At 53.7% G+C, this 11,956-nt stretch overlaps 1 protein-coding gene across 5 annotated transcripts in view; it reads left to right on the forward strand.

The window, feature by feature from the left end:
- The window catches only part of GRHL3 (grainyhead like transcription factor 3), a 103,912-nt gene that overhangs the window by 87,424 nt on the left and 4,532 nt on the right, over positions 1–11,956 (forward strand). For 3 of the 5 annotated variants that reach the window (XM_053998908.1, XM_053998912.1, XM_053998910.1), the window contains 10 exons: positions 3,956–4,142; positions 4,771–4,832; positions 5,894–6,233; positions 6,424–6,503; positions 8,053–8,206; positions 8,689–8,800; positions 8,955–9,049; positions 10,640–10,798; positions 11,254–11,332; positions 11,632–11,765. In XM_053998908.1, coding sequence (XP_053854883.1) covers positions 3,956–4,142; positions 4,771–4,832; positions 5,894–6,233; positions 6,424–6,503; positions 8,053–8,206; positions 8,689–8,800; positions 8,955–9,049; positions 10,640–10,798; positions 11,254–11,332; positions 11,632–11,765 — 1,402 coding nt within the window. The remainder of the gene's footprint in view (positions 1–3,955; positions 4,143–4,770; positions 4,833–5,893; positions 6,234–6,423; positions 6,504–8,052; positions 8,207–8,688; positions 8,801–8,954; positions 9,050–10,639; positions 10,799–11,253; positions 11,333–11,631; positions 11,766–11,956) is intronic. The other 2 variants (XM_053998909.1, XM_053998911.1) reach the window with 1 other exon arrangement.

An 11,956-nucleotide genomic window follows, 5' to 3' on the forward strand; every position in this document is an offset into this window, starting at 1 on the left:
GATAGAGCATGGTCTCCTGGGCCTGTGGATTGACATCGTGTTGTGCTTGGCACCCCGGCAGTGTTTTCCATCCTTAGTCTGTGTTTGTTATGTTTCTTTCTGTGTTTTTTTTTTTCCTGGTTCTGTCTCTGTTTGGATTTTTGCCTGGCTATGTGAGTGGGCTGGTGACAATGCACTCACTGCTCCTTGTGCTGTCACCTTGTCTTCAGGTGTGCTTGTTTATTAAACCTGCAAAGGAATTACAAAATCACAGCTTAGCTGAGAGGTCTGGCTTCAGCAATGAGGGCACTTGGTGGGATGCTGTCCTTCCTGACAGGGGTTTACAGGCTAAAATCCCGCCCAGGGAGAGACAATTGTCCAGGGCAGTGCTGATCCTCCCCTGAATTTCTGACAAGGACTTGGGGAGCACCAGGGTTATTTCAAGAGGGAGGAGAGGGCAATGCCCAAGCCCAGAGCTGATGGAACCCCCACAGGAGCTGCCCGGAGCACCCCTGAGCTCCTCAGGGCTGGGTCTCTGTTCTGGGCCTCTGAGTTCTGCTGCTGCTCCCCAGTTCCCTGCTGCTTTGCCACTGGGATGCTGCTCTGTGGTCACCAGCACCTGGCATGGCCAGTATTTAGGCTGGGGCTTAATCAGGCACAGTGGGGAGAACAAAGGCAGCACCACCAAGCTCAAAGGGCAGCAAAGCCTCCCACAGACACCCAGCAGAGGCAGGAGTTCAAGGGCTCTTTCCTGCTTGGCTGGTGTCCCCACCTGGACCCTTTGGGCATGTTCTCCTGTTCCAGCACAGCCCTGAGTGTTTATCCATCACCAGGAGAAACTGGGGAAACAGAGGTGGGGTGGGCTGGAGCGGGAGAGGGGCTGGGATCACCTTGTGTCACACTCCCAACTGTTTGGAAACAAACAGGGTGCTCCCTGCCCCAAATCCTGCTCTGCTCTGCACATGGCCCGAGGCTCCAGCTCCGAGTGTGCACAGAGGGGAGGGAGGCTGCTGGTCCCAGTGTTTGTGTTTCCCTGGCCAGGGAAAGGAGCTCCGGCTTTGCCAAACAGAGGAGGGAGCTTGGAATGGGCAAACACGGCCTGGCCACGTGCAGGGGCATCACAGGCAGCGAGGAAAGTAAAGTTCAGCTGTGTTTGGCTCTGGATTTGGGTGACTTTCCTGGTGTGTTTGGCTCTGGATTTGGGTGTCTCTTCCCTGCAGCTGTGCCTCACAGAGGTTGCTGATGGGGTCTGTGTGTTCTGGAGGGCTGGGGGGGCAAACTGACAGCAGTGTCCTGTAGGTCCTGATGTCAGAAAGATGCCTTGGACTTGTCACCACACCTGCTCATCTCCTCAGATCACCCTCTCTCCTCAGATGCTGGGGAGCCGTGGTGACCTTTGGGAATAGGGTGAGAGCAGAGCCGACCTCTGAGGACGAGTGAATGGGGTGGCTGTTCCCTCACTCCCTGCAGGGTGGGTTCTGAGGGGGTGCACACAGCTCCAGTCACACATCCCAGTGCCTACCAGGGATCCTGTGGACTCTGGAACAGGAACAAAGTGGGATAAAGGTGCAATTCCTGTCCTTTGTGCCAGTCCTCAGCTGGGTGAATCCCAGCCTCACTGGGACCAGGCAGTTCCCAGTGCACGGAGCAGCTGCTCTGCCTCTCGAGGCCTCTGCGGGTTCTGAGCACCTCAGGGTCTTGCCAGAAGCTCCCAGCGTGTCCTGCTGTCCCAAATGCTGCTGTCCCAGTCCTGCCACCCCTGCTGCACTCTGCTGCCTTGTGCCAGGAGCACCACGGGCACTGTGTGCCCACGTCTGGCTCTCTCCAGCTCAGGGCATTTTGCCTTTGCTCTCTGCCAGGCCGAGGGCAGGGCAGGTTGCCCTGGGTGCCTTTTTCCATGGTTTCTCTCAGCAGAGGTGAGGGGCAGGGAGGCAGAAGGGAATAATCACACAAGGAATGCTTTATTGGAGGAAGAATAAATCTCCCAAGGATTCCTCCCGGTAATATGGGTGCTTTTTTAAGCTCCCGAGTGCTTAGTTGCTCCATCCTGCCCCGTGTGTTTATCTCTGCTGATTCCCAGGGCCAGAGCCGAGCTCTGCTGCTGCCGGTTCTCCCTGGAGAGGATGGGGTGGGAGCGGGTGGGGATCCTGCCCGGACAGGACTGAACAGCGCCGGCACCAGCGCTGAAACTGAGTCACTGCCGTGGCCCCGCTCGGAGACAGCGGCACGGGTAGGGAGGAGGAGGAGGAGGAGGGAGCAGGGCTGCGTGAGAAGCGCTAAAGACAACGAAACTCCCCGAACACCTGCTGGGGTGAAAGCGGGGCCGGGCCGAGGGGAGCAGCGGGCTCGGTCCCGTTATCCCACGGGAGCGGTGCCAGCCCAGCCCCGCTGCCACGCGGGCACGGAGCCCCGGGAATCGGGAGCCTCGGGCCACCAGCAGGGCTCCAGCAGCTCGGGTGTGCAGAGAAAGGCAAAGGATTCCCTACGGAAAAGGTGACGAGGACAGCAGAAGCAGCCCTTGGTGGCCTCATGGAAAAAATCAGCTGTAATTCCTGAACTGCAAAGTAATTCTGTGCTGTAATTTGTTCTGTTAGGCAGGGGAGACACCAAAGCAGGAGTCTGAGCCAAGGAGAGCTCTGGATCTGAGGCAGGAGCATCCCAAGCCATCCCTGCACGGTTTAATGTGAATTTGTGCAGGGTGGCAGTGCCTGGTGACAGAGCAACCATGGGGAGTTTCAGGGATGCCAGGTTCCTCCCAAGAGGAATTATTGTTCTCTGAATGATTCACTTAAAAGTCTAGACAAGGACTTTTTATAAATCTATGGATAGTGGCTTAATGAAAACAACACATTCCTTATAAAAATGCCATTAAGTTGTAGCATTCATTGCTGTAACTCCTGAAGGTTTGCTTTGCCTTTCCATGGAAAAACATCAGCAGGTGATGTCATGGTTTAACTCCAGTCAGCACTTGGCAGCTTTGGAGATTTAAAGTTTTTGAAACCTTTCTTCTAATAAAACCCAGTCTTGCCCTTCCTGGACGTTTCCACTATGAGGAAAAGGGAATTTTTGTCCATGGAGATGTTATTTTATGGTGAATGGTGTGAGCTGTGGTGGTGACAGCAGGTGCAGGTGACAGGAAGGTGTGACAGGAGCAGGGCCCTGGCTCAGCCTCTGTGGACGTGGTGGGATTTGGTCAGAGGTTGGACTCGATGATCTCTGGGGTCTTTTCCAACCTAAACAATTCCGTGATTTCAACCTGCCAGGGAATGCACGGAGGCACTGCTGGGCTGGCTGCTGGCAGGGTTTGCTGGAGGAAAAGGAAAGATGACCAATGTTTGGGTAATTAAGTGTCTGACAGTTTATTAACGTAAGATGGAGAGGCCTGGAGAAAGTGCCAGAAGTGAGGACAGGCAGGGCATTATTTTGGTGTGTTGCTTCTCACGTAGTCCCACAAGCCTCACCTCAGTCAGGAATTTTTTAGTGGAAGGGAGGGGGTTGTGATCTGCCTGTCTGCTTCACTCTGAGTAAAATCATCTACAAATGATTGGGGAAAAATAAATTTAAAACCATGGACTGCAGCAAAGGAAAAGGATGAGGTTTAGTTTTGTCTGGGCACTGAGTGACAGTGTCTGACTGTGGGCTGTGCTGGCCTGGAGCTCCATATCCAAGGGAAAATTGTTCCCTGATCCCTTTGTAGTGCCCAGCACCCCTGGGACAGTGCAAGATGGGACTGGAGGAAGGAGCAGCTGATGGGGTTTTGCCTCCCTGGGCAGGACAGGGAGCAGCTGCTCCTGGGGAGGCTCTGGCCTGATTTTGTACCCAGCTACAGCAGCAAATGTGGTGATCCCAAAGGCTCTGGGAGTTCAGGACCAGGAGAACTTCCCTCCTCCATTCCACAGAGCCTTTGGAAGCCCTTCCTGTGTTCATGGAAACCTCTGTGGGAAAAGCTCCTCCCTCATTCCTGGCTTCCCCCCAGTTTTAGATCCGTGCGTCTGATGAAGAATGACACCATGAACTTCCAGAAATTCCCCTACACCAGCGAGGATGAAGCCTGGAAAACCTACCTGGAGAACCCCCTGACTGCAGCCACCAAGGCCATGATGAGGGTGAACGGGGACGACGACAGCGTGGCCGCCCTCAGCCTCCTCTACGACTACTACATGGTGGGTGCCCCTGGGCTGGGGTAAAACTGGGGTAAAGTAGGTGTAGAATATGTGTAAAAAATATGTACCACCTTAGGAGGGGACTCCTCTACTGAGCTCCCCCATCTACTCAGCCCCCTGAGTTGTTTATCCAACACCACACGGTGCCACCAGTATCCCCAGAGGTAAACTGAGGCACAAACCACCACTTTGAGGGAATCCAGAACATGTGGAAAACCTGAATCCAGGTGCCTTGAGTCTGGATTTTTTCCCACAAGGAGCAGCAGGGCTTTGAGGACTGTTGGGCTGGAGCAGCCTTGCAGACCCCACCAGTTTTATTCTCCCAGTGCTGCTGTAGGATGGAGCTTTGAGAAATGTGGATCTGATTTATCCCTGACTGGAAGCAATAGGAATGATGCTCCCACTCACTTGGGTGCTTTTAAGGTCCTGCCCAGAACAAGCTGCTGTGGCTTGTCCAAGGTTATTTGTGAACCCAGCAGCAGCCCAGGGCAGAGCCCAGCTCTGCTGTTTGTTCTTCTCGTGGGGTTTTATCTGGGAGGCTTCACTTGCTCCCAGCCAGGGCTAATTCTGCTCTGTTTGCCGTTAACAAAATCCAGCACTAACCAAATTCTGCCCTGCCTTGTTCTAGGTCCCGAAGGAGAAGAGGATTCTCCCAGCTGGGATGATGGGACGCAATGACCTGGCAAAGAGGTTGGCTTCAGTTCCTGCTCTCTGGAGCTGCCTCACTCTCCTGCAGCTGCTGAAATGCAGGATGGGGCTCTGAGCTTGCAGAAAATAGACATCAAAGTGTTATTACCAGCAACAGTGCAGCTCATTAACCCTGAGACACACATTAAAATTCTTTAGGCCAGGTCCCAAGCAGGTACAAATGGAGCTACACCCATTTCCACACCTGAGCATCTGTCTGGCTGTGTTCACAGGGGTTGTGCTGATTTGCAGCAACTGAAGAAATTGCCTTTATTTCCTATTTTGTGACAATTGCAAAGGGCAGAAGGATTGAGCACTGGCAGCAAGAAGGGAATCACCAAATCCTCGTTCATTCCCTGGGCTGATGAGAGTTTCTGTTCCACTCTCCCAGGATTCTCTTCCAGTGACTCCCATTTGTCCTTTGAGGTTTTCAGATAATTAACTATTAAATTAATGGCTCATTTGCCACTATGAGTTCAGTTCCCCTTCCTGGATGCCGTGTACTTTGGCATTGTCAGTTTTTAACCACTTGACAGAATAAACCTCAAGTGATACTTCACTCCTTCAGAAGTAAACTGACTTAAGCTGGTTTTGGTCTTTGCTTCCTAAGTTGCTGGAGTTTGTGAATTTGTACAATAATTGTTTTTCCTTAAAAAAGGGTATAAAAAAATCAACTTTCAGCATCGATGAGCTATAAAAAGACTTATGATGGACAGCGCACACAGCAGCTTTCTTATCACCCCTGCTGCTCTGTGTGATGGCCTAAATGAAGGAGCAGTGGATATAGGCCCTGGATGTGCAGCCCCAAACCACGTCCAGACCATATTCCCTGACTCCCTGCGATCATCCCTTATCTGCTGAGCACCTCTGGCTCTTGCTGGCTGCACTGAGAGCTGTGGGTGGAGATACCCCAGGGGCTGTCAGTGCTCCTAGGCCCAGCAGGAGCTGCTGGGCTGACTCAGGGTCACTGGCAGCCAGGCCAGCAGCACATCCAGGCACTCCTGGCAGTGACACCGTGCTGGGGGTGCCCGCTTTGCCCTGCCCTGAGCCAGGACTCTCTCCAGCAGGCACTGCCACGGGATGGATTATGAGCCCGAGATCCCCTCCTTCGATGGCTCAGCCCATCTCATGAAGCTGCTGTCAGAAAACGTCTCCATGACCCAGGAGTTCTGCGAGCCTCCCAAGAAGAACGGCCTGAGTCTCGAGGGTGTCCCTGCTCCTCACAAGGCAGCCCTGCTCCCTCCAGGCACCAGCAAGCTGGAAGCCACCCCAGACAACTTCCTGGTGCCCCCAGGGGACGTGTATGACAGCAGCTCCCTGAACTCCCTGTTCGAGAGCCTGCCCATGGCCCCGGCGCAGCAGCGCTGGCAGCCCGACAGCACCTTCAAGGAGGACCCCCAGGAGGTCAGGGCTGGGGCTGCTCTGGGGGCACCGGGAGCTTTGCTTTTGTCTTGGAAGCTTGGTGCTGTTTCTCTTGGATTTCTGGGGGGTTTATGTAGATTTTGGAAGTCATCTGGTGTGGTGTCTGGGAGAAGGTGAATGGACAAAGCGATGAAGGATTTTACTTTGGGTTTGTGTTTGCTCCTGTCTGCAGACGCTGCTCTTCAGTGACATCCTCAAACCCCAGCCAGAGCCACCCTGCCCCGAGAGTTACCCCACAGATGGAGTGAAGAGGTAACAGCAATCCAGGGGTTTGGGGTTCCAGGGAACTCTTGGCTCTGTCTCTTTCCTGGGGAAGGACTGCATCCCAGTCCAGCCTTGGCAGTGACCAGAGCAATTACAGATCCTGTGCTTTTGCAGACACCAATTGTGTCTCCCCGGTGTTTTCAGAGCAAGGTGCTGCCCCATGAGCTTTTAGACCAAAGCTGGGCTTGTTCTGCCCCCAGACTGGGGCCAATCCAGGGCCAGCTGCTGTCCCATCTCAGGGTGACAGCCCCTTCCCAGGCAGCACTGCTTGGCTGGGAGACACAGAGGGATCCAGGTGGCTGCACCGTCTTCCCACAGGCCACTTGGAATGGGGTAAATGACAGGGAAAAGGAGGCTGGCAGAGCATGAGGGTGATAATCAGCCTCCCCTAATCTAAGGTTTAGGTTCTCACTTAGCACTGTTAGTCAGCCTTGATTCTAGAGGGTGCCACTGCCTCTCATTCCTAAAACATGAGAGGGATTTCTTCCTCCTTTCCACCTCTCTGCCAGGCAGAGTTTTGCTGCTCCAGATACCAAATCAAACCTCCCAGCAGGTAACATTATTTCACCTCCCACTTTGTATTTGCCTCCTGAGTCAGCTGACTGGGTGAGTCAGCTGTCAGACGTGGGGATGTTCACACAGACAGCAGCGTCTCCTGAGCCAGAGGCTCCCTGCTCACTGTTTATTTGTGCACTGAAGTTCTCTGGCCCTCCTGGCTCCAGATAAGAGGAGCTGCCAAGCCCATCTTCAGAGATGGCATCACAGGAGGTGGAGCAGGAAGAAGATGGGTTGGTGACTAAACAGGGCACTTGAAGGGTCTGAGTGAAGGCTCCTCTACAGGTGGTGGCTTGCACAGATTCCTCACAGCAGAAACCAGCTGTGGCCTCATGGTTTCAGTGCTCACAGCTGCTGGTGAGGGCCTGAGAGCTGCTGAATTCAGGCTCTTCTTTCAAATTTCCATTGCCAGCAGTGACACCTTCTCTCTGTGCCACCACAAAGCTTTTCTGTAGAGATTAAAGTTGGTGCCCACCACACTGAGAGTCCCTCGTGCTGGGATTGAGTCCAGTTCTGCATAACCAAGCAGGTGTTGGTGTCCTGCAGGTCCTTTTTCTACAGGACCTTTCAGGGAGAGGCTTCCTGGCTCAGCCAGTTATGGGTATGGATTCGGAGACAGGAACTTGAGTTTAGGATGTTGTAAAAGTCTCAGTACAGGTACCCATTTTTCTGTGTTTTGCTCTTGGCTGCTGGTTGAGCAATGGTTCTGTTGCCAGCCACACAAAAATACTGGCTGCAGTCACATCCAGGGGATCTTAAGCCAAAAGTGAGGGGTAAAATGAGGCTGTTGGAGCAGTGCTGCTCCCCAGGGTGTTGGGGAGGATCAGAATGTGCTGTGCTGTGTCAGGGTGTGTGAGGTGGGGAATGGAGCAGAAACTGGAGCCTGTAACCCGTGGGGTGGAGGCTCCTCGGGCTCTGTTTTGCTTTTGCAGTGAAACAGCAGCATGTGCTTATTCATCCTTCTCTCTTTGTTCCATCCAAGTGACTTTGAATACACTCTGGGGTCACCCAAAGCCATTCACATCAAATCTGGGGACTCTCCCATGGCCTACCTCAACAAAGGACAGTTCTACCCCATCACACTGCGGACAGCTGGAGACAGCAAATGTTTGCACTTGTCCTCAAATAAAGTGAAGGTAAGAGACACAGACAGGCTGACAGCTCTGCTGACAGCTCTGGAATGGGACATCCAGCAGCTCCCCTGGCCTGGGAACAGAGCTGAACGTGAGCAGTAATGGCTTTGTGGCTCATGTTGGCTTAAGGGGATGAATGGGATGGATTCAGTCCCACAGGATAATCCTCTGCTGCACTGCAGAGTCTCTGTGGCAGCTGGAACCTGAGCTCAGGGATGCACAAAGGGCCAGTGGGGGCCCTGCTGGGAAGAGCTCTGAGCCAGGGACAGGGTCCCAGTCCTGCTCCTGGGATGTGTGGCCAGGGCTCAGAGCAGCCCTCGAGATGGGTGTGCCAAATGGCTGAGCCCAAATCCCTTCCCTTGCCCCCCTCAGCGTCCCCAGCATAAAATGTCACGTTTCCCATGGCCCTGAGGGAGTGCAGGATGGAAGGGTCAGGATGCACTGATCCTGCTCTGTGCTGAGCTGGCTGTGCTGCTGTGTTGCAGAGCGTGGTGATGATCGTGTTTGACAACGAGAAGATCCCCACGGAGCAGCTGAAGTTCTGGAAGCACTGGCACTCCCGGCAGCCCACGGCCAAGCAGAGGGTCATCGACGTGGGTACGAGGGGCTGGGCAGCTTCTGCCTCCACTGCAGTGCCTGCCAGGGCTTCCCTCACTCTGGGACTCAGCCAGGGGCAGGATTTGGGGGTGGGAGGCCTTGGGATGTCACCAGTTTCAGCCCCAGTGTGAGCTGCTCCTCCCCTGCCTTCCAGCTGACTGCAAGGAGAACTTCAACACGGTGCAGAACATCGAGGAGCTGGCCTACAACGCCCTGTCCTTCGTGTGGAACATCCACGAGGAAGCCAAGGTACAAACTGCCCGTGGAGGGGAGCTGGGAATGGTCCTCAGCAAAACTGCAGCTCCCTCCCTACAGCCCAGACCCTGCCCCACTGCTCGGAGAGACAGAGAGCTTCCAGCACAAACCCTGCCACTGCAGCGGCCCCAGGCAGTGTTTGCCTGGCAGGACAGCAGCAGGACACCGTGCCTCAGTGTGTGTTTAAGCACTGCCATGAGCTAATAAACACTCTGGGTACACCCAGACTGGCTCAGGGATGTTTTCTTAGTGCTGATGGATAACTCTGAAGAAAGGGTTTTGCAGCAATTCAGGGCTCTGCTCACATGTACCTGCAGCCTGTTTAAATAACCCCCAGCTCAGGGAACAAAGAGCCCCCTTTCCAGGCAGGGTGATGCAGACATGACTGACCACCCTCCTGTGCCTTGTGGGATGTGGAAGGGAGCCAGGCAGGTCACAAGATCCCTTTTCACCTTAAAACCAGGAAAGTTCATTACAGCAAGGTCTTTGCAGCTCTGCTGTCCCTTCTGCATCTCAGACTCTCTCATTAACATTTTGTATCTAGTGGGGATTGAAAAACAGATGAAGTAACTAAGAAAAAAAAAAAAAAAGAAAAAAAAAAAAAAAAAGAAAAGCATAAATACCCCAGGTCTCTGAAGCTTGGGAAAACCCTGCCTGGCTTTGGGATCTCAATAAGCCCAAAGGCAACCTGGGTCTTTTACAACCCAAGAGGTTAACAAATGTCTTCAAGGCAGAACTGTCAGAAATGGAAATATGTCAGGTATGTGGCAAGCCCTGGGGGCATCTCAGCAAGACTGGATTTAACTCTTAGCAGAAACTCTGCTCATTCACTGGCCTGGGGCAGGTAGAGGTGAGACTTCAGAGAGCTTCGAGGGCTGGGAGTGAGGCAGGAGGGGCCAGGGGCTGGGAACAAGAGGGGTCAGGTATTTGGGTGTTTGGGTTGGCCATGGCACCTGTTAGTTTTCTCCATCCAATTAAACTTCACCCCCAGTGAAGAGGTTTTCTTTCCTAATAGCTGACTCGAGCTGACACCAGGTTTCAGGGCTGAAATCCTCAGCTGAGGGAGCTCTGGGAGCTTCTCCACCTGCAAATCTGTCCCCAGGGTCCAGGGGAATTCCAAGGTCACTCACACCAATGAATTGGCAGTTTGGAGATACAATTTGGATTAGAGCTGTGCTCAGCTTTTCTTCCAGAGCTCCCACTGGAGTTAACTCCTGGTGATAAAAGAGCCCAGTGTGGGATGAATATTTATTTAAGCAGCACTGCTGTGCAATTCCTGAGGCTGCAGCCTTGCCCTCCTCCCTTCCTGCAGGGCTTTGCTGTCTGAGGGTCCCTTTCAAATGAAAGATCAGAAATATCAGCAAGAACATCCCCAGGCAGGGTTTTTGGGAGTGAGAGGCTGAGTTAAAAAGCTGGAATAGGTGTGGGGGGAGAGGCTCAGGAGGGAAACCAACTGCTCCCCTGGCAGGCTGGCCCTGGGAGGGCTGGAAGGAGCCTCAGCAGCTGCTTTTGCCCCTGCCCTCTGCTCCCACTGCTGGCTGAGGGGGAGGTTTCCAGCACCAACAATCCTGTCCCTGTTTGCAGGTGTTTATTGGGGTGAACTGCCTGAGCACGGACTTCTCCTCGCAGAAGGGAGTGAAGGGTGTCCCCCTGAACCTGCAGATCGACACCTACGACTGTGGCAGTGGCAGCAGCCAGCTGGTGCACAGGGCTGTCTGCCAGATCAAGATCTTCTGTGACAAGGTGCAGCACTCCTTTCCCACCATTTCAAACACCCAGCTGGTCAGAGGCCCAGGAATAAAACCAGAAAGGCTGTGAGAGCCTAGAACAGCCCAGACCTCTGACTGTGCCTCACAATAAACTCTATTTTTGACTCTATTTTTCACCAGTTGTTAAACATCAAAAGAGATGAGTTTCCTTGGAGGTTCTTCCCCAGTCTCAGATATCTTCCCATGGAAAAAATTTCTCATAGCTATTCTTGTCTGCATGTTTTATTTTTAAAAGCAAATTTATTTTTGTTTTTCTAATTTCTGAGTGTCAGAGAGTCTTGGATTGGGCTGTGGAAGGTCCCTGAGGTGGCCATTTCTGAGTTAAGGCTGCCTCAACCTTAACGTGTCACACCCCAGAGGTGGCCATGGAACGTCTCTTGCCAGTGTTGGAAATGTCAATGTCCTAAATTTTGCTGGATCTTCCCACAGGGAGCAGAGAGGAAAATGAGGGATGATGAAAGGAAACAGTTCCGAAGGAAAGGAAAATGCCTGGACTCCAACAACAATGGTGAGTGCTTGTGTGTGCTCCCTGCTGAAATCCCTGTTACCTTCCAAGGATGTGGCTGCTCCCAAGCCTGCTGCCCACAGAGCCCTGGGCAGCAGCCTGGCAGCCAGGCCCTTGCTGGGCTCCTTCCCCCCTCCCAAAGCCCTTCAGGAGCACCCAGCAGCCTTCGGGAATGTTCTGGGCTCCCTTGGCCGCCCTGGAGGTGCTGCAGGCCCCTGGCCTGTTCCTGCTGGGAGCCTTGGGAAGGGGCTCCCCTCTCCCAGCAGCGAGGGACTGAGATGAACTGGACTCTCCATCTGTAGGTCTGAAAGGCTGTTTGCTCTCTGGCTTCAGAGGGAATGAGATCACCTTCCTGCGGCCTGAGAGCGACCTGGAGACGCAGCCAGTGCTCTTCATCCCCAACGTGCACTTCTCCACCCCCCAGAGGTGTGGCTCGGTGAGTCCCTCCAGCCTGGCACCCGCCCTTCCCAGGCTGAGCAGTGCCCCCACAGGACTTGTGTTGTGGGAAAAGCCCAAACCTCACCACAGCTCTGTGGGAATAAGGTGAGCTCCACGTCCCGAGTGGCCCAGCCATGCAGCAGTGCTGGCTGAGATAACCTTTCCAGCCATTCTTGTGCTTTACACACC

This window comes from Vidua macroura, chromosome 25, assembly GCF_024509145.1.
Source record: "Vidua macroura isolate BioBank_ID:100142 chromosome 25, ASM2450914v1, whole genome shotgun sequence".
Lineage (NCBI taxonomy): Eukaryota > Metazoa > Chordata > Aves > Passeriformes > Viduidae > Vidua > Vidua macroura.